Consider the following 23,647-nt stretch of genomic DNA (forward strand, 5'->3'; position numbering starts at 1 on the left):
GGTTAGGTTATCAAGCATAGTAATTTGAATGAGCTTTTAACATGTATGAGATTTATTCAGACTTATTCTTGTCTATAATTTAAAGAATATTTGAGTTAGGACGTGAGAATTGCTGATGTCTTGAACAAGATATCTGTGAACTTGGCATATTAACATCAATTTTTTTCATTGTTTTATGTGGACAGCCCATGATGGCTACAAGTAACGATTAATTTTGTCATAGTAATAGTAGCAGTAGTAGTAGAACTGGTGAGAATGATAGCTATAGCAAAACCAATAGTAGTAGTAGTAGTAGTAGTAGAACTGGTGAGAATGGTAGCAGTAGCAAAACCAGTAGTAGTAGTAGTAGTAGTAGTAGTAGTAGTAGTGGTGGTGGTGAGAATGGTAGCTGTAGCAAAACCAGTAGTAGTAGTAGTAGTAGTAGTAGTAGAACTGGTGAGAATGGTAGCAGTAGCAAAATCAGTAGTAGTAGTAGTAGTAGTAGTAGTTATGTTGGTGAAGAAATCAGAGCAGAATGTTTTTTTTTTTCTATTACAGTATATTACAGTACTGTGAGAATTAAATTACATTTGGTTTACTTGTGACAACTGGGAGTGTTTCATACTATTAAACAGACTGTCAGTGGTAAAAATACGAGAATTACCATAAAGTATTCTCCAACGGATCTTGTTAAAACTCAAAGCTAAGAGCTTTACTAACTATTGGGCAGCGGACTCCACAGATGAATACGTAAACTTGTTTTGTATTGTTACTGCAGAATACACTTCTTTTACCGTAAAGGTAGAGTATTCCTTTCTCTGGAATAATTAACAAATCCATTTTTCGACTGTGTATCAATAGAACGAAAGATGTGATTTTCTGTCATGATTAATAACACTGTAAACAATAGTTTTTGACTTACGTACGAAATGGTAATGAACAACCTTATACGTGAATGCATACGTTTGCCAATTGATTTTAATCTTTAACGAAAATAATAAGAAATACATATAAAGAGGCAAACCAATTTTTACTATAGTTAACACTGATTTGTTGTTGCTTAAAGTGTTAGTGTAATAATGTATTTAGTAGTATTTGAAAGGAAAGTAAATACGGTATAATTGAATTAAACAAATTCCTATAGACCCCTTGATTTTATTGAGATTAGTGGAATAAGGAATATATGCTTTGACCATACAATTGAAATACATTGGAAAGAATCATTACTCAATTACTTGTAAGCATCTCTCTCTCTCTCTCTCTCTCTCTCTCTCTCTCTCTCTCTCTCTCTCTCTCTCTCTCTCTCTCTCTCTCTCTCTCTAATTCATTATAACCCCCGTCATTGAGATTTGATTAAAGGATGTGTCGTGTATCTACATATGTCACTTTTCAATATGCTTATTGCCGTCTTGACTTTTTTATTAAGTATAGTTATAATAATAAAGATGTTTACTGCTATACAGTTAGTATATTGGTCTCGGGTGTGCAGCGTGTAAAGGCAGAGCCGTATATAGAGGGAGGCTGGCCAACTGATTTTATGGCACCATCTTTTAGAATAGTAGGTTGGCCAAAGCACCAGCCACCCGTTGAAATACTACCGCTAGAGAGGTATTTGATCCTTTGACCAGCCATATAGTACTACATTGGAGCCTTCAGTAGTTACGGCCCGTTTTTCATTTGCCTACACATACATCGAATAGTATGGGCTATTTTTTCCACATTTTCCTGTCCTCATACACCTGACAATCCTAAGATAACCAAACAATCCTTCACTTAAAGGGTTAACTACTGCACTGTAACTTTCTGTGGCTATTTTTCATTTGGTAAGTGTAGAAGAGACTCTCTATCAGCTCTTTTAGGAGAAAGATACTCCATAATCAAACCAATGTTCTCTAGTCTTGGTTCGTACCATAGCCTCTGTACCATGGTTTTCCACTGTTTAGGGTTAAAGGTTTCTTACTTGAGGGTACACTCAGGCACACGATTCTATCTGTTTCTTTATTTCCGTTCCTCACTGGGCTATTTTCCTTTTTGGAACACATAATCTTACAGCATCCTGTTTTTCCAACTAGCGTTATAGCTTAGCTAGTAATGATAATAATAATCTTGCATTTCTCGCTCTCCGCAATGATATAGTACCCCGCGTTCCTTTGCCCTTTTCTACGCTCTTATGTGTAGCTGAATGTCAACTTAAGTTCTCTATTATTCTTTAAGATGTTAATCGAAATACACATGATAGTTTATAATTTTATTTCATTTATGAATTTTAATCATGAGATAGATTCCCAACATTTACTAAAATCCATTCAACTTTCGAAGCCTGGTGTGGTATGGCCGATACAGATATCATACGTTGCCAATTAGATGTTATGGTAATTATATTATTGTCAACGAGTCCACTGAAATGAGTTATTTCTTGAAATGTAGTGTTTTTCTTCCAACAGATATTTTGGATATATCTTATTTCATCGATCATTATTTAAAAACTAAGTTGCATTATTCTCAGGCCGCTGTGATGAAGCAAGGTAGAACTGTAGGGATGTCAGAACAAAGGGTAGGGTTGTTTAAATTGCTCCCGCAGAGATAATCCTTCTAGTGGGCAAGGAGGTTTAATACCTCCTTGCCTGTTTGAACTTGGAGGAAAGATACCTATCTCGCCTCCAAGCTCGGGAAGATTTTCAGGAGACCTTGAAAGTCGCAGGTAAAGATCTGCTTCTTAAAATACACTCGTTTATTTATTGTTTATTTTCAGTCATGATTCTATTAACTCCTTCATAGGAAGGAGTATGTATTATTTACACACACACACACACACACACATATATATATATATATATATATATATATATATATATATATATATATATTTATATATATGTACGTATCAGTCTTTATATTAATGGATAAAGTAAATATCGCCGCATAAGATATTGGTATTATATGCAGCATCTTTTAGCACACTTCATATCTTTTAAAGGAAAACAAAAATAGTTGCTTATTAATATATAATTTGATGTTCTTAATTGTTTACCTCTCAAATTTTTCTTAAAAAAAGAAAAAAAAATATCCGCAAAGATGTAATATCTTTCTCCATTGAGAACTGTCGACCGATTTTCTACTTCCACTAAATACAAAATTTCATTGCAACCAGCACTTTGTCGAGTGTGTGTGTGTGTATATATATATATATATATATATATATATATATATATATATATATATATACACACACAGTTTATATGTATATATATATATATATATATATATATATATATATAGATTACAAATTACAAATAGAAATTTGTAATGAATTGTTAAATAATTTTAGGCAAGAAATTTAGTCATTTAGTTTTATTTTGGAAAATATACACTACCGTTTTTCATTGTATTCATTTATTTGATTGCGTATATGAACGTCATCATTGTCAGTCCCATCATAATTTTCTTTATCTTTATCATTGGCATTAGCATCATCAAAATTATGATGTCCGGAATCTACATCGCTGGGGGTCCGTTGCAAATCCAGATAACATTATTAAACTGAAAATATGACTCCCGCCAGAGATGAAACTCCTTTATTTCTATTGAAGGAAAACGATACCATCAAAGAGCATTCAGGAAAATGGCTATGGTCTGGAAGAATACAGCTGTGGCTCTCATGTTATTATATCTCGAGGCATAAATTCTTCAGAGGATTATAACCATTGTTTTGCGTCCCGTGGGATTCAAAATGGAACCAGTCGACTTTCCTCCAAGAGTCGCGAGGTGATTAAGAACAGGAATAGGAATAATACGAAGTCAGTACCCAAGTGGCCCGGTGTACCGGTTTCAAATTACCCCCTCCAACTCTTACCTCCCCCCGGTAGTTTGAAACCAGTTTCAGGCTACCTTGGGGTGGGGTGGGGGGTAACTTGAAACCGGTTTCAAGCTATCCCCGGGAGTAATTTGAAGCCGGTTTCAAGTTATCCCCCTGGTTTCAAACTACCCCCCTCGTTTTTGCGTAGTATCCCATCATTTATACAGTTGCTTTTTATCAGGGTCAACACAAAATTTTTAGATTACATGTACATACATGGACGGTTTCCTCTATTGATGAATTTTATTGTTGTCATATATTTATCCGTTTATCATCTTAGTTCTTCTTTGCGATTATTATACTCGTACAGTGATAAAAGCATGGTCGATACGGCCATCATGTAGAGTTTTTTCCAAAACGAACTTAAGATACATTCAGTGAGGAAATTTGCATGATGTATAATACTAGTGCGCATTAGTTTAGCGTTCCTTAATTCATAGGGATGACCACAAAGAGGACGATAGTTACGATGACCATGTCTCGTCCTTGGGCCGCAAATCAAACCCCCTTTTTCTGTTATCTAATTATTTTGTATGCGGCAGTAAGCCATTGATCTCTGGTGTTTTGGGATGCATATAAATCCAGGTTAACCCGATGACAGCATCACTTGTCCAAAAACTCGTCAGTATGGCTGCTGAATGGAAATTGGACAAACTCGATATCATCTTTGACTACGCAGTGAACGCCAAGTGCCCAAAAGGGGTTTCGGAAAACGAAAAAGCCAATCTTAGAAAACTATACTCTGTTAGATTACGAAGGTCGATGTGTATCCAAAGACAAAAACACACGGTGCCATATTTTCGACTTCGTAGTATACCTTCTCACCTCACTAGATTCTTGTAGTAATCTCCATTGGGAATCGAACACCTATCAAAAAAAATTCTTCTGAAGGCCACAGATGAAATGTTTCTTTGTTTTCTTTAGTCATATTGTCTCTTACAAAAAGTTATTTTATCATTTTTGTTGGCAGATCAACATGCTCACTATACTTTCTTGTTATCAGTTTGGTTTTAACATTTCTCTAATGATGCAATACCCATTTCCCTTCTTGTTATATTTGTATTCTAACTTTAATTTATATCTTCCTTTTATTTCTTTCTCCTTATTTGTTTCCCTTCTCAGTAGGGTTGCTTCTTGGCTAGTTATAATAATAATAATAATAATAATAATAATAATAATAATAATAATAATGCAAAGAATTTCATACATCTAACTTGTATTTTGAAATTAGTCTTTCGATATACACCAGAATTTCTTTGTTGATATGGATGACAACATATCATTTTTAAAGAAGATTCCTCATTAGAGGACTCAACACTTTTTACTAAAGAATCAATATATTTATCGATTACCACATCTTGCTTTGCATCGTCCTCCTGTATTTTTTCGGCGTGTTTTACGCCATTCGCTCAATTTTCTTTTGTCACCGAATGCAGGGATTTTTTTTAAGTAGGCATACCTTTAAATCTACTATTTGAATTTTTTTTTTCGCTACATAGGTCTTTACTTGTGCTCAAATATGTTCAATCGGATTGTATTGGCAATAGTTTGGGGGAAGACGAATGACCCTGTGACCATTTTAACTGCGATTTTACCAATCACGTATGCGTTATCTATATTACGGGAGTATTCCTTGACCATTTCCAAAAGTTGACATTTTAACATATTGTCTCTTGGTAATACGGTTTATTTTTTTTTATTTTTTTTTTTTATTTTTTTATTTTTTTTTTTTTTGGTGAGCCATTATCTTATTTGTACCTTGTTGCTTAATGCTGTTGGAGGTTTATCTTATTTTTCTTCACGATAAGATGCGTTACCATTGCAATTATGGAAGATGGGGATATATTCGATAGCAACTGCTTACGGAACCATTGTTCAAAATTACGCGACTATTAATTTGACTCTGATAGTAGTTTTGCTTAAATTGGTTGCTTCTGCTATGCAAAAAATTGCTTTACAAACATCAGTAATAGGGCCTTCTTTCTGTTTTTCTAAAGCAAAATATTTCGAAAGATTATAAACAATCTCGTGCGTGACCTATAAGTACTGTATCCTACTGTTTTTCTGTATGAGGATGGATGACCTTCCATTCTGGCTGACGAAAAGTTCATGATGCTTTTTCTGTCTCCCTTGATTGGCTATTATCTGTTACAGCGTTTGTAATTCTCTCTCTCTCTCTCTCTCTCTCTCTCTCTCTCTCTCTCTCTCTCTCTCTCTCTCTCTCTCTCTCTCTCTCTCTCTCTCTCTCTCCTACATCTGGGTATGGTGTGCAGCGCAAGCAGCAAGCTACTTTCGTCGCAGGCAGGATCTACTTAGAACAGGTCTGCCAGACAGAATCCGCGCTTAATCCCCGTGACGTCACATGCTCCATAGGATCACTAGTAGTGAGCGATGAGAGGCTTATCATCCTTACTTATTTTCAGCACAATATTCAATCATTATTATTATAGTATATTTCTTATATACTACCATATATCATTCATCATTTTGTTGTAAATTACAACAATAGGATTTAAAGAAGGTACGTTTTTCTATTACAAGATATGTTAGAAATACAAATTAATTGAATAATAACATTTATTGTTTTAGAATTTCAAGATTATTACATATAAGAATTCTTTTGAGATAATATCACATATTACTCAAAAGTTATAAATGATGATATTACACTTATCCAGCTCTCTCTCTCTCTCTCTCTCTCTCTCTCTCTCTCTCTCTCTCTCTCTCTCTCACTCTCTCTCTCTCTCTCTCTCTCTCTCTCTCTCTCTCTCTCTCTCTCTTTATATATATATATATATATAATATATATATATATATATACAGTATATATATATGTGTATATATATATATATATATATATATATATATATATATTTGTTCTTTATCTTTAATGACTATAAAATATTCACAAGCATGAGTTCAACCCAAGTATGTACAAAAAAATTACATATTAAGTTTCATCCTTTTTCCTATTTACTCCCTTAGAATCTTCCCCTTTTCCTTCATTTTTAGCAAATTTTAGTTTGTTGTTGAGGTTTCTTATCCTAAAAAGAACAGATATTTTGGCGAAAAAAAAAATTTATCACTTCAACTGGAACTTTGACTCCCGATTGTTTCAGCTCATTAGCTAAAGTTTTTACACATTCTTTTCCTTCTCTGAGAGACCTACCGTGTATTGCATTAAACACTTCTCTCATCAGTGTTGATTGGGGAAAGAAATCATCTAAAGGAGCCTATAGTTCACCTTGGTTTACTGCCTCTACCAATCTATTTGTATTGCTGCCATTTTCACGTACTTTGTTGCCTAAATGTGGGTATTTGGTTATAGATTTTCTGACTATGAAACCTCCAATATATCGTAATGCTTCTTCTTCAATAACCGTTGAAACATTTTTGTCCAAGTCTTTATCCTTGCAAAGTTCCAGATCATCTTGTGAATTCAAGTTCTCATTTTCTTCAAATTCAAACTCTGAATCCCTAAACATGATACTGGTTAGGCAGATTTCTAATGCAAGTTCTCTTTCTCTTGCTGTACTAATATGTTCATCAACTTTTGACTGAATGGTCATTGAATTTGTTTACTGCACTGTGGCTCAGTATTTGTTTTTTCGCTAATCAGTCTCACGTCCTTACCTAATAACAATGATCTAAGTCTATGTTTGAATTCTATTGGGGTTGGATGATCATTTGTTTTAAGCACCCTAACAACTGCTCAATAGAGTCCTGATTTAATTTTTGTGTCATAATTTGCTGTAGGTCGTGCTTATATTTCAACATATTGAATAGACCTATTGTTGACTTGCTTGTTAGAATTACTCCTTTTTGAAACATATAAACTTCTTGCTTTGGGAGATTGTACCCTCATTGAACTCATCAGTTCCACTACTTCATTTAGAACCCCAGTTTGTTTTTCAATATCTATGCCAATTGCATTCCTCAAGGGTATATCTCCATACATATGATTAGTGTTCATTATATCAAACCAGTCATTGACCAGAGATATGAAATTAGAAGTTTCCTTCCAGTTGTTTGACTTTAACAAATTCTTCTCTCCTAGAAATTTTAAGGCATTTGAGCATGATTTAGATAACAGTTGTACGGCATATTTATCTGCAAGGTCAGAAAGGTAGAAGATCCTAAGAAGCTTAGTAGGTCCTGAGCACGACCATGGATCAGGTGATGTAGTGACCCACGGTGACTCATCCTTAATCCTCAGTCTGGCAGACATGTTCTAAGTGGGTCCTGGTCGCAGGTGGTTCCTGCCATTACCTGCCCGCAAGGCACGAAGGGTTAATAAGGGATACTTTCTGACGAAAGCCGATTAATGAATATCCATCGCTGACCTAAGATACTATATCCAAAAAGTGGTAATTTTGTGTCTCGTTTCTTTATAGAACGACTGAATAATGTTACAAAACTATAACAATTTTAAGTTGAGTTTTTATAGAATTAAAGTTTAACACCAAGTAATTGCATTTACTATAACCATCAAATGACATCCTTTTCTCTTTATTTCCGAAACACAATGTCGGAAATATGGCATATGTGTTTTTGTCTTTAGATACATCTCAAACTTCTTCGTAAATTTGAAAGAGTATGGCAACAAAGTACACGTCTCGTGGATTTTTGTGTCAATTTCTCCACGCATGCTGCCGTGTGAAGCTCATGCAGCTGAAGCACATGAATGGAATCTATTTGAGATGATAAAAGAAAAAAATTCTTTTCCTTAAATACAAAAATAAACTTTTTTTCTACTGCTGCGAAGTCGGCAATAAATGCATGATGCATATGTGCACTGTCATATAGATTATTTTCTATTTTGATGAGGGGAGTAACTTGAAAACATGAGGGGTAGCTTGAAACCGGTTTCAAAGTACCTCCCCGGTAATCTGAAAGCGGTTTAAAGTTACGGGGGGGGGGGGGGGGGAGCTTGAAACCTTTACACACGGTCCAGATATACCAGGTCAGCCAGACAGGGTACCGATTTTAAGCCTCTTCTGCGCACCTATGTCATCTGAAGGGGTTTAAAGTTGGCGAGACCCATTAAGAACGTAGATCTATCACACAGTCAATTTAAATAAAACAACATTTTACCTTTGGAAAATACTTTATTAAGTTACAACTTTCATTTTTTTTCTTAGGGCCTCCCTGCATGGTTGTCCTTGAGGTTTTCTATACTTTATCAAATTATTAAGATATCGCATTCGAAAATATACCGATATCTTAACAAAAAAAAGCAATAACATCGTCAGGAACTTCAATACCAGACTGTTTTAATTCTAAATAAAGCTTTAAAAACAATTTTTTCCCTCCATGAGAGCTTCCCCGTGTACACCATTAAAAATCTCCCGCATTATTAACAACTGTGAAAAAAACTTACTAGAAAGTGCATGTAATTCCCCCTCCGATTAACACATGCCATCCAAGTATCATTCCTTAGCACTTCTTCAGTCTTTTTTCCCAACTCAGGATATTTTACACAAAATTTCTTTACAATATATTCACCAATGTATTTAAGAGCTTCGTCCTCAATTACTCCCCCAATATCTTTCTTTATTTCTTTATTTGCTCTCAAAAGATCTTCTTCCTCGTCTAAAGCACCTTTCTCTAAATCAAAATCTAAATTTCTGAATATCTGCGTTGTTAGGCATAATTTCTAACGCTAAGTCCCTTTTGTGATAGATTCATCGTCTTTGGATGATTCATGAGATTTTCCAATGGTGGTGATATTACACTTTTCACTTAATACTTTAATTTCCTTTCCTAGTAACATTTTTTTTTAGCCGAAATTTAAAGTTCACAGCCTGAGAATGATCATAGTGCCCATCCATTTGCCTTATACACCCAAGGAAATGTTCAAGGCAATCTTGATTTAGTGTTTGTGTAAGTAGGTAGTCAATTTCTAGGACTTTCAGTACCTAATAACCTAGACTTTATGTCATCTTTGTAATCGCCTGGTTTAAAATGAATCGAGCAAACAGTAGTATCCAGAACGTTAATTCTGTCTGCACGGCAACATGCATGTATCCACTGGTCTATGTATGGTTTTTCTTTTGGAAAGCGATGGTATTCTATGTTTGAGCTTTTAGTTTTATCATGTCTATTATAACAGCCAAATACTGCGCATTTACTTGGCATTATTAGTGACGGAATGAATGAATGAATAAAATGATAATGGACACAGCGTCTCCTATTGTTTACGTTACCTCTATATTTAGCTAACTAAGGCAATGGTCCTTTTTGTTTACCCACGTGTGTGAGACGGGGAAGCTTGACGTCACAGTATGGGTGATTCACAGCTTAAGCTGCTCGTTGGCTGACCTGGTATACATAGACCTTGCCTTTCATCTGGGGTCTAATCCCTCGCAGAAGACCTGACCTTGGGGGTCACTCGAATGATACGAGCGAGGCCCGCAAAACCTCTCGAAGCCTAACTTTTTTTTTTCTTTTGTCTTCATTTTCGTTCTTTGGTGTCTCAGTAATAAGAATTCCGTCAACTTTCGTCTTCCAAATATTACTGTTTAGAAAGATGACTAACGTCTATAAGAGATTAAATATGCAATTCAAACGATTTATCACTGACTTTGGTATTGTCTTTAATAAAGATACCACCAAAGTGCATTATTATTATTATTATTATTATTATTATTACTAGCTAAGCTACAACCCTAGTTGGAAAAGTAGGATGCTATAACTATAAGCCCCAGGGCTCTAACAGGGAAAATTAGTCCATTGAGGAAAGGCAATAAATAAACTACAAGAGAAGGAATGAACGATTAAAATAAAATATTTCAAAAATAGTAACAACGTTAAGATCTTTTACATATAAACTATGAAAAGAGACTTATGTCAGCCTGTTCAACTTCTATTTCGTTGTTAAAGTACACGGACCTATAAAAGAACCTCGAAATGGACTGTTTATGAGACGTGAGAACGCATGTTCAGCTGAACCTAACGACAACAACCTTGTAGTGAAGTTGTCCTCAAGGTTGTGTATTGAGCAAAATCAAATGCTTTATCAGCTGTTTTCTCTTGCCAAAATCTAGTGTTGTGAGTTTGACTTTTTTTTCAAAAGCTCTTCATTACTAAATCATAACATTGAATGAATAATATGGTATGCGGTTGTTTATAAAAAGAAATACCTTTAAAAAAGGGAAAAAATTTGTTTTTAACTATTTGCCAATAAGTAATGAAACTGTACAATGTGGAACTATATAAATCATCCAAAGACAAAGACAATTACACATGCAAGTAGCAGAAAGATTTTCAAACTATTAAATGATGTGAAAATGCTGCTGCTTTGTAAAATCAACGAAAATTTTATTATAAGAACAACAGATAAGGTGAACGTTCATTTCACAATGTTTTAAAATTGTTCAGAATTATAGGTAAGGGTAAAAAAATTATTATTATTATTATTATTATTATTATTATTATTATTATTATTATTATTATTATTATTAAGTACACACATAAAAATCCACCAGTTTACAACGTAAATTTTCGCGATCATCATGGGAGAAATATGTTCAGAAGTTTTTGCACAGAGGAACATAGGTAACCCAAATTATGATTTTAGGGCAAAAGAAAATTTCAGTAAGAATATGGCTCTATAATCTGGATGTCCGTATGTTCGTTTAACTATTCTTAATTAAAACAAAAGTTTGAATGATATTGCAAGCATAAGATTCAGCAGAAATTGTTGTGAGTTGATTTTGTTTCCTGCTTGAACCAAATCACAAATTTGTTTTTTATTCTAGTTAGGTTGTGTCCATTGCGTTAATTATTCTATTAAGTTAGTAAAAAGCAAGACCTATCTGTAGGTCTTGGTGAAAAGACAAAGAAAGACCCTTCCACGTGCGGTTTAAAGACCCCAAGTTATAATCTCCCGTAGGAAAGTAATGCTGTGAGTGCACCTCTCTCAAGCCGTGCAGTGAGGCATCTCTTTTTGGGTCTTAGCAGTGACCCCTAATTGCACTGCGCTTTACCATCGTACCTAATTCCTTTCTTCCAACTTACTGTCCAACCTCTCATTTTTTTTTACTTCATGGAGCAATTGCAGGGTTTTCCCCTTTGTACTTAGGCACTGAATAGCCTCCCAGGCCTCAGTATCCTGTCGTGTATCCCATCTAAATCATAATTGTTGTTTGTACGATTATACATTTGAAAGTTCAGTGTACGTGGAATAATCGTACATCATTCAGATTTCATCTTTAAAACTTAAATTACCACATTCATTAGCGACTGCATAGTAATCTTTTTACACAATTGTGCAACAATTAGTTTGCCTTACTATGTTTATAGCATACTGTTTCACGACTTGTATTTACGGAAATATTTTTTCTAATTTAGTTATCATACACAGATCTAAGTTCAAACGGTTACCACCGCCTAGGCCGAATTTGATTGGCTATTGTCAAGGCCAATGGAAAGGCATTTTTAAATGGGCGCTCTGATGTCAAGACCCAGGCCTGAACTGGGAGGTTAATCAGACGGGAGCGCAGATAGCTGGCGGTCACATCACCGCTTCCCAGTTTTCTTGTTGTGTGAGGTATTCAGAGGGTGTCAATCTCGTGTTCTGAATATCGACGGCGATGGCAAAACGACCTGGCGACATTTCTGTCAATCACAGTAAAGACAAAGGTAAATTTCAGGAAAACATTTCGCATTTTTTTTTCTTTAATTTAACTTTCAAAACTGATAGTGGTTACCTCTGTGGTTATTGATGGCTTTTATCAAAACTACACTAAATCTGATTCGCTTAGAATGTTTTAAAAAAATCCGAAAAAGTATGCATTATAAACATATTAGGATCCTTACTAATGTATTCTTGTAGATTATGGCCTCTGTTTGTATTTATGATTATGATGTGCCATTGATGATCACCAGAGACATGATGCTGTCCAGTAGAAACCAATGAATCAGTCGGCTAAGACTTACTTGCTTTTATGTGGCAGTCAGAACTTGTCTTCAGAAATTATAGTTTCAAATGAATCGAGAAACCGAATAGTTTAATCATAATCGAAAGCCATTACTTCACCCTGTGGTTGGTCAACAGTGAAATAGTTGTTTGTTGTTTTCGATAGATTTTAGCAGGAATCTAATTTCACTTGAATATTATGCCCTTATTGCTTCCATATATATAACTGTGATTTTAGCGCAGAGCATCTTGTGTATATGCCAAGATATTTGACTTTTGAAAAACAAATATATTTTAGACAGACTCTAATAAACTGACTTCTTTCATCAAATGGAAAATGTTGGACTGGAGAGTACGTTATACTGCAGTTGGAGTTACCCAATTCAAAGAGAAACAGAAGTTCATTTGAATAAAAAAAAAGTTAATTCAATATTACTCGGTCATTCTGTAGCCTAACTTAATAGCCGATTCTTTGTTTATTATCAATTTAAGTTTTATTATTGTTTTATCATTCTTCCAGGGTTGTTTTAATTTTTTTATAATTATTAGTTTTCTATTTCTTATAATTTATGTAAAGGTTAGCTTTATGTGAATTTTTATTTACTCCTTTTTTTCTTTGATTTTATGCAATGCCTCCTGCTTTTATTGCGGAGACAAAAATTCACATTAAAAATTAAAATTTTTATAGTTATTAGAATTAGAAATAAAGTCCTGATTAGGTTTCTAAAGCGTATATTGTCACCGTAATACTTAGTACTAGATTAACTTACCTTAACCTTAGTTAAGACTAGATATACAGAACTTCACTGCAATTGATAAGTAAATAAAATAATACTTGCATCCGAATCTACTTCCAAATTTAATAAACTATCCCTTTTATCGTAACACAATTTTTCCCAAGATTCCATTGAAATCCATTCTATCATTGGGATATTTTGTCAACGTCCTACCTCTTCTCAAAATCTAAAGAATTTTTGTTTGGTTCGTATTCCAACACCTATAAAATTCCCGAGGAATCCATCAACCAGGGTATTGTTTTAACCCTGGCATCAACAACCGTTTGGGAATCTCTTGTGGGAAACTTCACCCACCCCTATAAAAGTAATCCTCTCATCCACCTACGAATCTGTCACAAAATCTCATCCGTTCCTCCCTGACAACCGACCACCCGTCTTGAATATGTCTTCCAGAAGTAGTAAATTAAGGATATTGTGAGATTGATCGCAGAGATGGGTGAATACACTTCCCTCTTTGCCACTTATTTGTCAGGAAATTAATTTTAGTTTTAAATTTCATGCTACGATTTATTTTATTCTGAAAGTAATGATGTTAGTTTATCGATCAAAATCAGTCACGTTTTCATGTATCTTTGTCGATTGGGAATTTTATTTGGAACGGTACATTAATGGATATAATCTTAATTCCTATTTTTACCCGAAATAAATAGTGATTAGGTGAAGATTAGATTCATGTTTTGATAAACAACTTCAACGTTTATTTGATTTCAGTATGAGCGACGGTTAACTATGGAAGCAATCGCGATTAAACTTCTCTAGGAAACCAACGGGAGAGGCAACCAAATGGTTTTATTGACACTGAGACTGAGGAAATAACGAGAAAAAAATATCAACGGAGGAGAAATGGCCTTGGAAGAATCAATTTTCGGATACTTAATTAGCGTATTGAAAACAAAAAAATAAACCTTAAGGGGCAACTGTTCCTTCTGGAAATATTTTTGTTTTCACACTGTGCCCAAACTCATGCATCCACTCAATTAAGATCTGCTTTGGTACCCAGACTTTATTGTTGAACCTCCACATCTTTATCACGCTGTTCCTCTTGCATGGTAAACAAGTAGGGACCTGGCCCTCAAGTTCCAACTTACATCCCCACACAGTAACAGAATTAGCATATCATTCATAGGTTTATACCTAAGTAAGGCCTTCCCTTCTTGGGTGATGCAAGACCTTTTTTGTCATTTTCTTAAAAAATAGGCCAGTATTGTTGCAGTTGAAACTTGATAAATCTATATACTCTTGTTAACGAAGCTTTTAAATTCCTCCAACGTATTTGATAGCAGCTGCTTTGTCTGAACTGGCAGCTTCCTCATGTCGTACAATCCTTTTGGCTGATGTGTTTTATAGTTGGTAGAGTAATGAAAAGCTTGATCTTCATCATTCTTGTTTTCTTAAAGCTAAACTAACTAGTTTAAATTCCAGTCCCATTAAATTAAAACACTTTTGTTGGACCTTGATGCTTATGAAGATGTAGAAACAAATCGTATTTTTCCTTTATTTTGTTATACAGACAACTGATTTCTTAGCTCCGTGGCTGTCTGTTATTTTTCACTTCACAAATTAGCAATAACAGACTACTTCTGTACTTTTTGGAGAATCAGAAATGTAACTCCATTAGATAAATGTGTTTGTAGCAGTTCTAGCCCAGCTGATTGCCGGCCAATTTTCGTAACTTCCATATTATCTAAAGTTTTTTAACATGTTTTGGCAAAACGTCTAAATATGTATGCTAAAGATAATCACCTGTTCCCTATTTTGCAGTTTGGCTTTCGCAAAGGCCTTGTAACATGTGATGCCCCTCTTACAAGTCTCAATGCTGTACAGAAATCTTATGATTGTGGTCACGAGGTTGTATGATTGACCTTTGATTTTAAATTCCACCTTTGACCGTATTAATCACGAGGGCTTTCTTCTCAAACTTCGATAGATGGGATTAGGAGGGTCTTTTGCTACCATGATTATTGAATTTTTATGTAATAGATTGCAGAGTAGTAGCTGATGGGTGTGGTACTAGAGACTATATCTGGTATTCCTCGGGGCAGTGTTCTCGGCCCATTATTTTTTATACTATATATGATATGTGATTTTGCCTAGAAAACAAGCTTGTTGCATATGCAGATGATGCTACTCTCTTTGCATCAATTTCATCTCCCGAAATTAGACATTTTGCTGCTGAATCCTAATAAACATCTAGCTAAGATTAGTGCAAATTAGGTGGGATGAACAAAACACAAAGTATGGTTGTAAGTAGGTCAAGGACAGTGGCTCCTCAACATCCAAATTTTTCATTGACAGTGTCTCTCTAACTATATAAAACTGGCTCATTTAAAATTCTAGCCGTAATCTTTTATTCCTTATTTACTTATTGGAAAGACATTTGAATTACTAAAAGAATGAGTTAATGAGAAAGCCTTTCCAAGTATTTAATGATCAGTCTATCTTGAAGAAATGTTTTAATTTTTTTCATTCTACCATATTGTTTTCCTCTCACGCGGCGGCCGGCTGTCTGGTCTTCAGCTGCTAACTGTTATATTGATTTGTTGAACAAAAATTTGTGGTTTATTAAATTCCTTATTCGTGAACTGGATACTAATCTCTGACACCATCGTTCAGTTAATTCTATGTGTATGTTGCATGTTTTTTTTTTATATACATATAATTCTAACCATCCTTTGCCTTCAGATCTTCTCCGACATTACTATCCTGCGCACATTACTAGGTATGCGTTAATTCTAACAATTCTCCCTCAAAAGGTTCAGTACTATACAGTATTCATGAAGTTTTATTCCAGCTGTGACCAGATTTAGGAATTGTCTTCCTGGTCTGGCAGTTGAATCGTTAGAACTTGAAAAGTTCAAACTTGCAGCAAATTATTCTCTGTTGAACATGTTGACATAAGTACCGTTTCATAGTTCGATATGATTGATCTAATTTAACGTTGTTACTGATATTGAAATAGTTTTTATTTTTTATTCATTACTTTTCAGACATTGTATAGTTTACTCGTTATTTCTCAATTTACTTTCATCTTTGGTCTACTTTCCGTGTTGGAGCCCTCTGGCTTGTAGAATCCCGCTTTTCCAAATAGGATTGTAGCTTGGCAGTAGTAGTAAAAATAACACGATGAATATCACTTCTCGTTTGAAATTTATCAAACCACACTCGGCTGACCCCCTGAAAAATCACCTTAATCTGCATCATCATTTTTTCCTTTGGGTGATTTGAATGATGTCTGAATGTATTTGCGTTGCCTTTTCACATGCGATTGTCTCTGAAACGTTATCAATCCCCCCCCCCCCCCATTTTCTTCATCAATTTAAAGCGATGATAATTTCTCAAGTTCCTCGATGTTCTTACTTCTTTGCTTAGATAGAGATGACTTATTAACTCCTTTATTGGCTTCTTCATTTTCCAAAATCGTACAGATTGTCGGTTTCGGTATACTATAGGCCAACTCTTCGGAAATGTCGGTTACGTTGACACTTCTTTCTGTTATTTCGGTGATCTCCTTTCATAGTTCTATAGTAGTTATCGAAACCTTCCCTTTTGGCTTATCTCTGCTACTAGTAACTACTAGAAACCATTGTGTATAGATAAACACTAAAACTCCAAGATGAAGGAAAACTAGTGTTATGTCTCCTTGTAGGTATAACATAATGTCCTGAAAGTGGGAGGCTACTCTGTCACCTTCTTTGGGGAACACTCATTTGGCCAATACCAGCCATCTTGCGGTGACTATTGGTATTCCAGACGGTGAAGCAATTATTGCCTGTATGCCCCATTCCTGGGTACTTAGGAAATAGATTTCTGTTTGAGGTTCGAAGTGAAGGTGGCAGGTTAATCTTTACCCAAGATTCCCGGGGAGGAAATCTTGTACTATATTAGCGGTATTTTTACATCTATATCAAAAGCAGGTCTTCGGAAAGCTATATAACTTTTATACTGATTTGCTTACTTATATGGTTTTGAAGTGAATTGCCTTTTATAGTTTATTTTAAAGAAAATATATTTGCATCAATGACCTTCGATGTCACGGTGCCAGAAAACCCAAAATCATTCATTCATTCGTTAATAGAATGATGTTTAGCTTGTCAAAACTGGGCAAGAGCTATCCGTAAACTGGGTCATTCACTTGAATTTATAATCTTGGTTATGTCTTTCGCCCTTGCTAAGCCTCTCGACCCATACATGTTTTTTCAAGTTGTTCAACCTCAAATTTCTTTTATATTCTTGGCAAAAAAATATAAAAAATTATGTTCGATCACGGAATTGTTCTTGTTCTGACGCATTCGATCTCCCAAGTATTAATGTACTGATTTACATTAGTATGAAACAAGAATTGGGTCCACCTTATATATATATATATATATATATATATATATATATATATATATATATATATTTGTTTCAAGTGGATTATAGTATTCGTAGTAGAATAGGCTTTAGGTTGACTAACATCACTTGTAGAGGAGAAAGAATGTGTCTGGGAATAAACAACCCATTACCCTGTACTGATATGTTGTCGCGTCTAGCAGGGGCTATGTTTGTTGATGTGGAACCCATAAGAATTGATTAAGATTGTCTTTGGCCACTTTTTCATTTTGAATTTAGGTCGTAAAATACTTGCTTTTCACCTGCAATAGAATTGGTACAGTTTATAGCAATCATAATGATGGAAATTAAGTCAGCCTTAAATAGTAATGTGAAGAAGGCTATCTCTTTCTACGTGGTGTTTCCCCTTAACTAAAGAAATTGATCCCTGAGTTCTAAAGAGACTGATATGAACTCTTAAGGGAGAGCTATTCTTAAATTGGTTAACTTGAATATCAATTTCATATCATTTTCCCCACTGGGAGGAGCTGATCTTTCGTGTCATTTCAGCTTATTTGTGAGAACAGTCAATTAAGCATTAGTTTGCTTTTTACTGACATCTCTTATTCTCTAGGCAAAAGCCGACAGGATTTGTAACTTGGTGTCATTAGCAACCACAAGCTTAAAGGTAAAGCGAAAAAATATAAGAATAAGGATTGATTGATTATTAGATATTTTATAGCATAATAATAGCGATGGTCATTGATGCCAAAAGACTGGGGAAGGGAAGAGGGAAGAGTAGGGTCTTTAATCCCGAAGTGCCTGATGAACTCCTATTTTAAAGAAAAAACTGAAACCTAGATGAAGTGGGAAGACGTAAATTCTTGCTCAGCAAATGTATGATTTTGTGCCTGGCATATGTTATATAGTTCACTAATCAGTCCTAAATCATACTCCTCAGTGCACCTCATTCTGTTCTCTGCAGGCATTACTACTAATGGGTCTTTGCAAGATCACTTGAGACCATAGATGAACCCACTTTTTAGCCTTATTCTATCCTTCCACGTGCGCCTCCTTACTTCATCTTGTTCTCAAACTTCTTAACTTCCAACTTCATGGTGCAGCTGTGGGGATTTCCTCCAGTTGTACATCAGAATGGAGTTACCTCCCTGGAGCAAACACTGGGTCTTAATAGTCAATTTCCTTAAATTGTAAATCATGCTTTCACATTTCAGTTAGTTGAATGAAGTACAAATTTTCAGTTATCCCATACAATTTAAACCATATGCTTCCGATTGTTTTTTTTTTTTTTTCTTCTTTTTTTTCAAATAACTCCCTTTGTACTGAGAAAAAAAAATTAAGTACTAAAAAAGACAGAAATAATATATATATAACAAGAAATTATATGTATATTTTTTTTTTCTAAAATGTGTGTTTTGAAATCATTATGATACTGTAAATTGGAGTAATCATTCGTATGGAAAGGTCCACTCATTAATATGTCGTCGGATGCGGTAATTGAACACAGGAATAGCGTTACTGTATCTGATACATTGATGCCAGAGTACACTCTGTGAATGTAAATATATTATTTCCTATATATTGTTGATCATATCTAAACCTGTAATTTATATTCATAGTACCAAATATATGTAATAGAGATAAAAAACTATCTCTTGACCCCATGAGTCATACACATCTGCGCATATGTCACCAGATGCATATCGTAGCCTGATGTCCGGGTATATATACGCCATTAGACCTTTTCTTCGTAAAATAAGATACAACACTTTACCACACTTAAGGTAAGCACCCTTCCTGCCATAAAGCTGTTTGATTAGCCAATCAAGCGTAACTATAGGCTATAAACAAATAAAATATGTACACTGATGATACTAGAGAGGGGAGGACTTTAAAAGTATTTTCTGTTTATAGAAAATATTTTTTGGGCTAGATATTTTGTGAATTGACCTAAAACTTTTCTATGGAAAAATCTTAATTAAAGTCTGGAAGCCTTTTTTTATAGTCTTAATATCATATTATTGGAGGGTAAAAAAAAACTCGATCTGGACTAATCCCTGACTATACAATACTGAAGAGTTTTCGGATGTAAGTTGAGTCAGGAATAAGGAACTACACTGAAGAACGTCATTGAAAAAGATAACCCGAAGAATGCTATTTGACCTAAGAAAAGGAGCAGAGCAGACGATATTTCTGTGAAGTAGGACTGTAAAATTAACATGATAAGATACATCCCTCTATCGTCTTCTCTTGAGTCTAAGCTATTCATAGTTTAGCAAAATATATGCTAATGTCTCTGAGTAACTATGATTAATCTCTCCACAGAAAGTTGGTAATAATTATTGTTGTGAGACATCTTTATGCAAGTTAACATATAAATACAAGCTACAACTTTTCACACATTTAACTAAAGTAAAAACAGGCTAACAACACCATAGTTACCACACTACTGAAGCCATGCAAATGACAGGTTACTCTGCTACAGAAATCATGCAAATAAAGGTTTACTCCACTGCTGAAACCATGCAAATGAAATTTTACTTCACTGCTGAAACCATGCAAATGAAAGTTTACTCCACTGCTGAAACCATGCAAATGAAAGTTTACTTCACTGCTGAAACCATGCAAATGAAGATTTACTCCACTGCTGAAACCATGCAAATGAAAGTTTACTTCACTGCTGAAAGCATGCAAATGAAAGTTTACTCCACTGCTGAAACCATGCAAATGAAGGTTTACTTCACTGCTGAAACCATGCAAATGAAAGTTTACTCCACTGCTGAAACCATGCAAATGAAGGTTTACTTCACTGCTGAAACCATGCAAATGAAAGTTTACTCCACGGCTGAAACCATGCAAATGAAGGTTTACTTCACTGCTGAAACCATGCAAATGAAAGTTTACTCCTGTAGAAATCATGCAAATAAAGGTTTACTCCACTGCTGAAACCATGCAAATGAAAGTTTACTTCACTGCTGAAACCATGCAAAGGAAAGTTTACTTCACTGCTGAAACCATGCAAATGAAAGTTTACTTCACTGCTGAAACCATGCAAAGGAAAGTTTACTTCACTGCTGAAACCATGCAAATGAAAGTTTACTCCACTGCTGAAACCATGCAAATGAAAGTTTACTTCACTGCTGAAACCATGCAAAGGAAAGTTTACTTCACTGCTGAAACCATGCAAATGAAAGTTTACTTCACTGCTGAAACCATGCAAAGGAAAGTTTACTTCACTGCTGAAACCATGCAAATGAAAGTTTACTCCACTGCTGAAACCATGCAAATGAAAGTTTACTTCACTGCTGAAACCATGCAAATGAAGATTTACTCCACTGCTGAAACCATGCAAATGAAAGTTTACTCCACTGCTGAAACCATGCAAATGAAAGTTTACTCCTGTAGAAATAATGCAAATAAAGGTTTACTCCACTGCTGAAACCATGCAAAGGAAAGTTTACTTCACTGCTGAAACCATGCAAATGAAAGTTTACTCCACTGCTGAAACCATGCAAATGAAAGTTTACTCCACTGCTGAAACCATGCAAATGAAAGTTTACTTCACTGCTGAAACCATGCAAATGAAGATTTACTCCACTGCTGAAACCATGCAAATGAAAGTTTACTCCACTGCTGAAACCATGCAAATGAAAGTTTACTCCACTGCTGAAACCATGCAAATGAAAGTTTACTCCACTGCTGAAACCATGCAAATGAAGGTTTACTTCACTGCTGAAACCATGCAAATGAAAGTTTACTCCACTGCTGAAACCATGCAAATGAAGGTTTACTTCACTGCTGAAACCATGCAAATGAAAGTTAATCCACTGCTGAAACCATGCAAATGAAGGTTTACTTCACTGCTGAAACCATGCAAATGAAAGTTTACTCCACTGCTGAAACCATGCAAATGAAGGTTTACTTCACTGCTGAAACCATGCAAATGAAAGTTTACTCCACTGCTGAAACCATGCAAATGAAGGTTTACTTCACTGCTGAAACCATGCAAATGAAAGTTTACTCCACTGCTGAAACCATGCAAATGAAAGTTTACTCCACTGCTGAAACCATGCAAATGAAGGTTTACTTCACTGCTGAAACCATGCAAATGAAAGTTAATCCACTGCTGAAACCATGCAAAGGAAAGTTTACTTCACTGCTGAAACCATGCAAATGAAAGTTAATCCACTGCTGAAACCATGCAAATGAAGGTTTACTTCACTGCTGAAACCATGCAAATGAAAGTTTACTCCATTGCTGAAACCATGCAAATGAAGGTTTACTTCACTGCTGAAACCATGCAAATGAAAGTTTACTCCACTGCTGAAACCATGCAAATGAAGGTTTACTTCACTGCTGAAACCATGCAAATGAAAGTTTACTCCACTGCTGAAACCATGCAAATGAAGGTTTACTTCACTGCTGAAACCATGCAAATGAAAGTTTACTCCACTGCTGAAACCATGCAAATGAAGGTTTACTTCACTGCTGAAACCATGCAAATGAAAGTTTACTCCACTGCTGAAACCATGCAAATGAAAGTTTACTCCACTGCTGAAACCATGCAAATGAAAGTTTACTCCACTGCTGAAACCATGCAAATGAAGGTTTACTTCACTGCTGAAACCATGCAAATGAAAGTTAATCCACTGCTGAAACCATGCAAATGAAGGTTTACTTCACTGCTGAAACCATGCAAATGAAAGTTTACTCCACTGCTGAAACCATGCAAATGAAGGTTTACTTCACTGCTGAAACCATGCAAATGAAAGTTTACTCCTGTAGAAATCATGCAAATCTATGTACCCTAAATGATGGTTTACTCTGCTGATGAAACCATGCAAATTAAAGTTTACTCCGCTGTTGAAATCTTGCAAATGAATGTTTACTCTGCTGCTGAAACCATGCAAATGAAGGTTTACTCCGCAGATGAATCTATGTAGCCTAAATAATGGTTTACCCTGCTACTGAAACCATGCGAATGAATGTTTACTCTGCTGCTAAAACCATGCAAATGAAGGTTTAATCCGCTGCTAAAACTGTGCAAATGATGGTTTTCGTGATTTACTTTTACTTTAATTTAAGGGCTGTTTTTTTTTTTTTTTTTTTTTTTTTTTTTTTTTTTTTTTTTTTTTTCCCTGGTCGTATACAGTAAGAGAACCCTACTCTTTACAGGATATCCACAGTCATTTTATCATGTTCGTTCGTAAGCATTCACCATTTCAAACTGAATATTGCTCGTTTATTGTTAAATCGTCACTATCGAAGCACTCACAGAACAAGAAAGTCTTCAATTTCCTCTTGAAAGCCTTTATATTTTGAATCTTTCTTATGTCTCTGGGCCGCGTATTTAAAGGTCCTAGAGCCTACAGTAGACATATCTAGGTCCCAATAATTTAAAACCATCTGTAGTTGTTCTCGTGTCAACACGATTTGTTAGCTGCACAATATGTAACAATTCTCTTAGATATTTTGGACATCTGGTTCTGATAACTTGATGGGTTATTGTACATATTTTAAACTCAACTCTCGCTTTAAAAGGCACCCAGTGTAAATCAATTAGTATAGGAGTGATCCTATCTCGAGGAAGGACACCTTTAATTTGTTTTGCTCCTCTGTTTATTATGTTTTGTAATTTCTTAAAGAGAACTTTTGGTTAATTGCATTAGATAGGGTTACAGTAGTCAATCCTGGTGATAATACAGTTATCACAATTTTCTTTACAGAATATTATTTTTATAAAGGCAATGTTTCTAAGATGAT

General features: G+C 35.0%; 6 protein-coding genes across 6 annotated transcripts; 5 read left to right on the forward strand and 1 right to left on the reverse strand.

The window, feature by feature from the left end:
- Nucleotides 1–173: 173 nt before the first annotated feature.
- Nucleotides 174–7,404, reverse strand: LOC137638621 (uncharacterized). Its single transcript, XM_068370875.1, has 3 exons — nt 7,132–7,404; nt 700–797; nt 174–549 (listed from the first exon to the last, which is right to left on the reverse strand). Exons 1-3 carry the CDS (start codon nt 7,402–7,404, stop codon nt 174–176), a joined length of 747 nt encoding a protein of 248 aa, XP_068226976.1.
- A 12,937-nt stretch (nt 7,405–20,341) lies between these two features.
- LOC137638628 (uncharacterized) lies at nt 20,342–20,830 on the forward strand. Its single transcript, XM_068370886.1, has one exon. It carries the CDS (start codon nt 20,342–20,344, stop codon nt 20,828–20,830), a length of 489 nt encoding a protein of 162 aa, XP_068226987.1.
- A 4-nt stretch (nt 20,831–20,834) lies between these two features.
- On the forward strand, nt 20,835–21,323 carry LOC137638638 (uncharacterized). The gene has a single exon (XM_068370898.1). It carries the CDS (start codon nt 20,835–20,837, stop codon nt 21,321–21,323), a length of 489 nt encoding a protein of 162 aa, XP_068226999.1.
- Nucleotides 21,324–21,327: 4 nt separating this feature from the next.
- LOC137638643 (uncharacterized) lies at nt 21,328–21,732 on the forward strand. The gene has a single exon (XM_068370912.1). The coding sequence runs from the start codon at nt 21,328–21,330 to the stop codon at nt 21,730–21,732; it is 405 nt and encodes a 134-aa protein (XP_068227013.1).
- Nucleotides 21,729–22,061, forward strand: LOC137638647 (uncharacterized). The gene has a single exon (XM_068370926.1). It carries the CDS (start codon nt 21,729–21,731, stop codon nt 22,059–22,061), a length of 333 nt encoding a protein of 110 aa, XP_068227027.1.
- Nucleotides 22,062–22,083: 22 nt separating this feature from the next.
- On the forward strand, nt 22,084–22,554 carry LOC137638655 (uncharacterized). The gene has a single exon (XM_068370937.1). The coding sequence runs from the start codon at nt 22,084–22,086 to the stop codon at nt 22,552–22,554; it is 471 nt and encodes a 156-aa protein (XP_068227038.1).
- Nucleotides 22,555–23,647: the final 1,093 nt, after the last annotated feature.

Source organism: Palaemon carinicauda, chromosome 1 (genome assembly GCF_036898095.1).
Source record: "Palaemon carinicauda isolate YSFRI2023 chromosome 1, ASM3689809v2, whole genome shotgun sequence".
Classification (NCBI taxonomy): domain Eukaryota; kingdom Metazoa; phylum Arthropoda; class Malacostraca; order Decapoda; family Palaemonidae; genus Palaemon; species Palaemon carinicauda.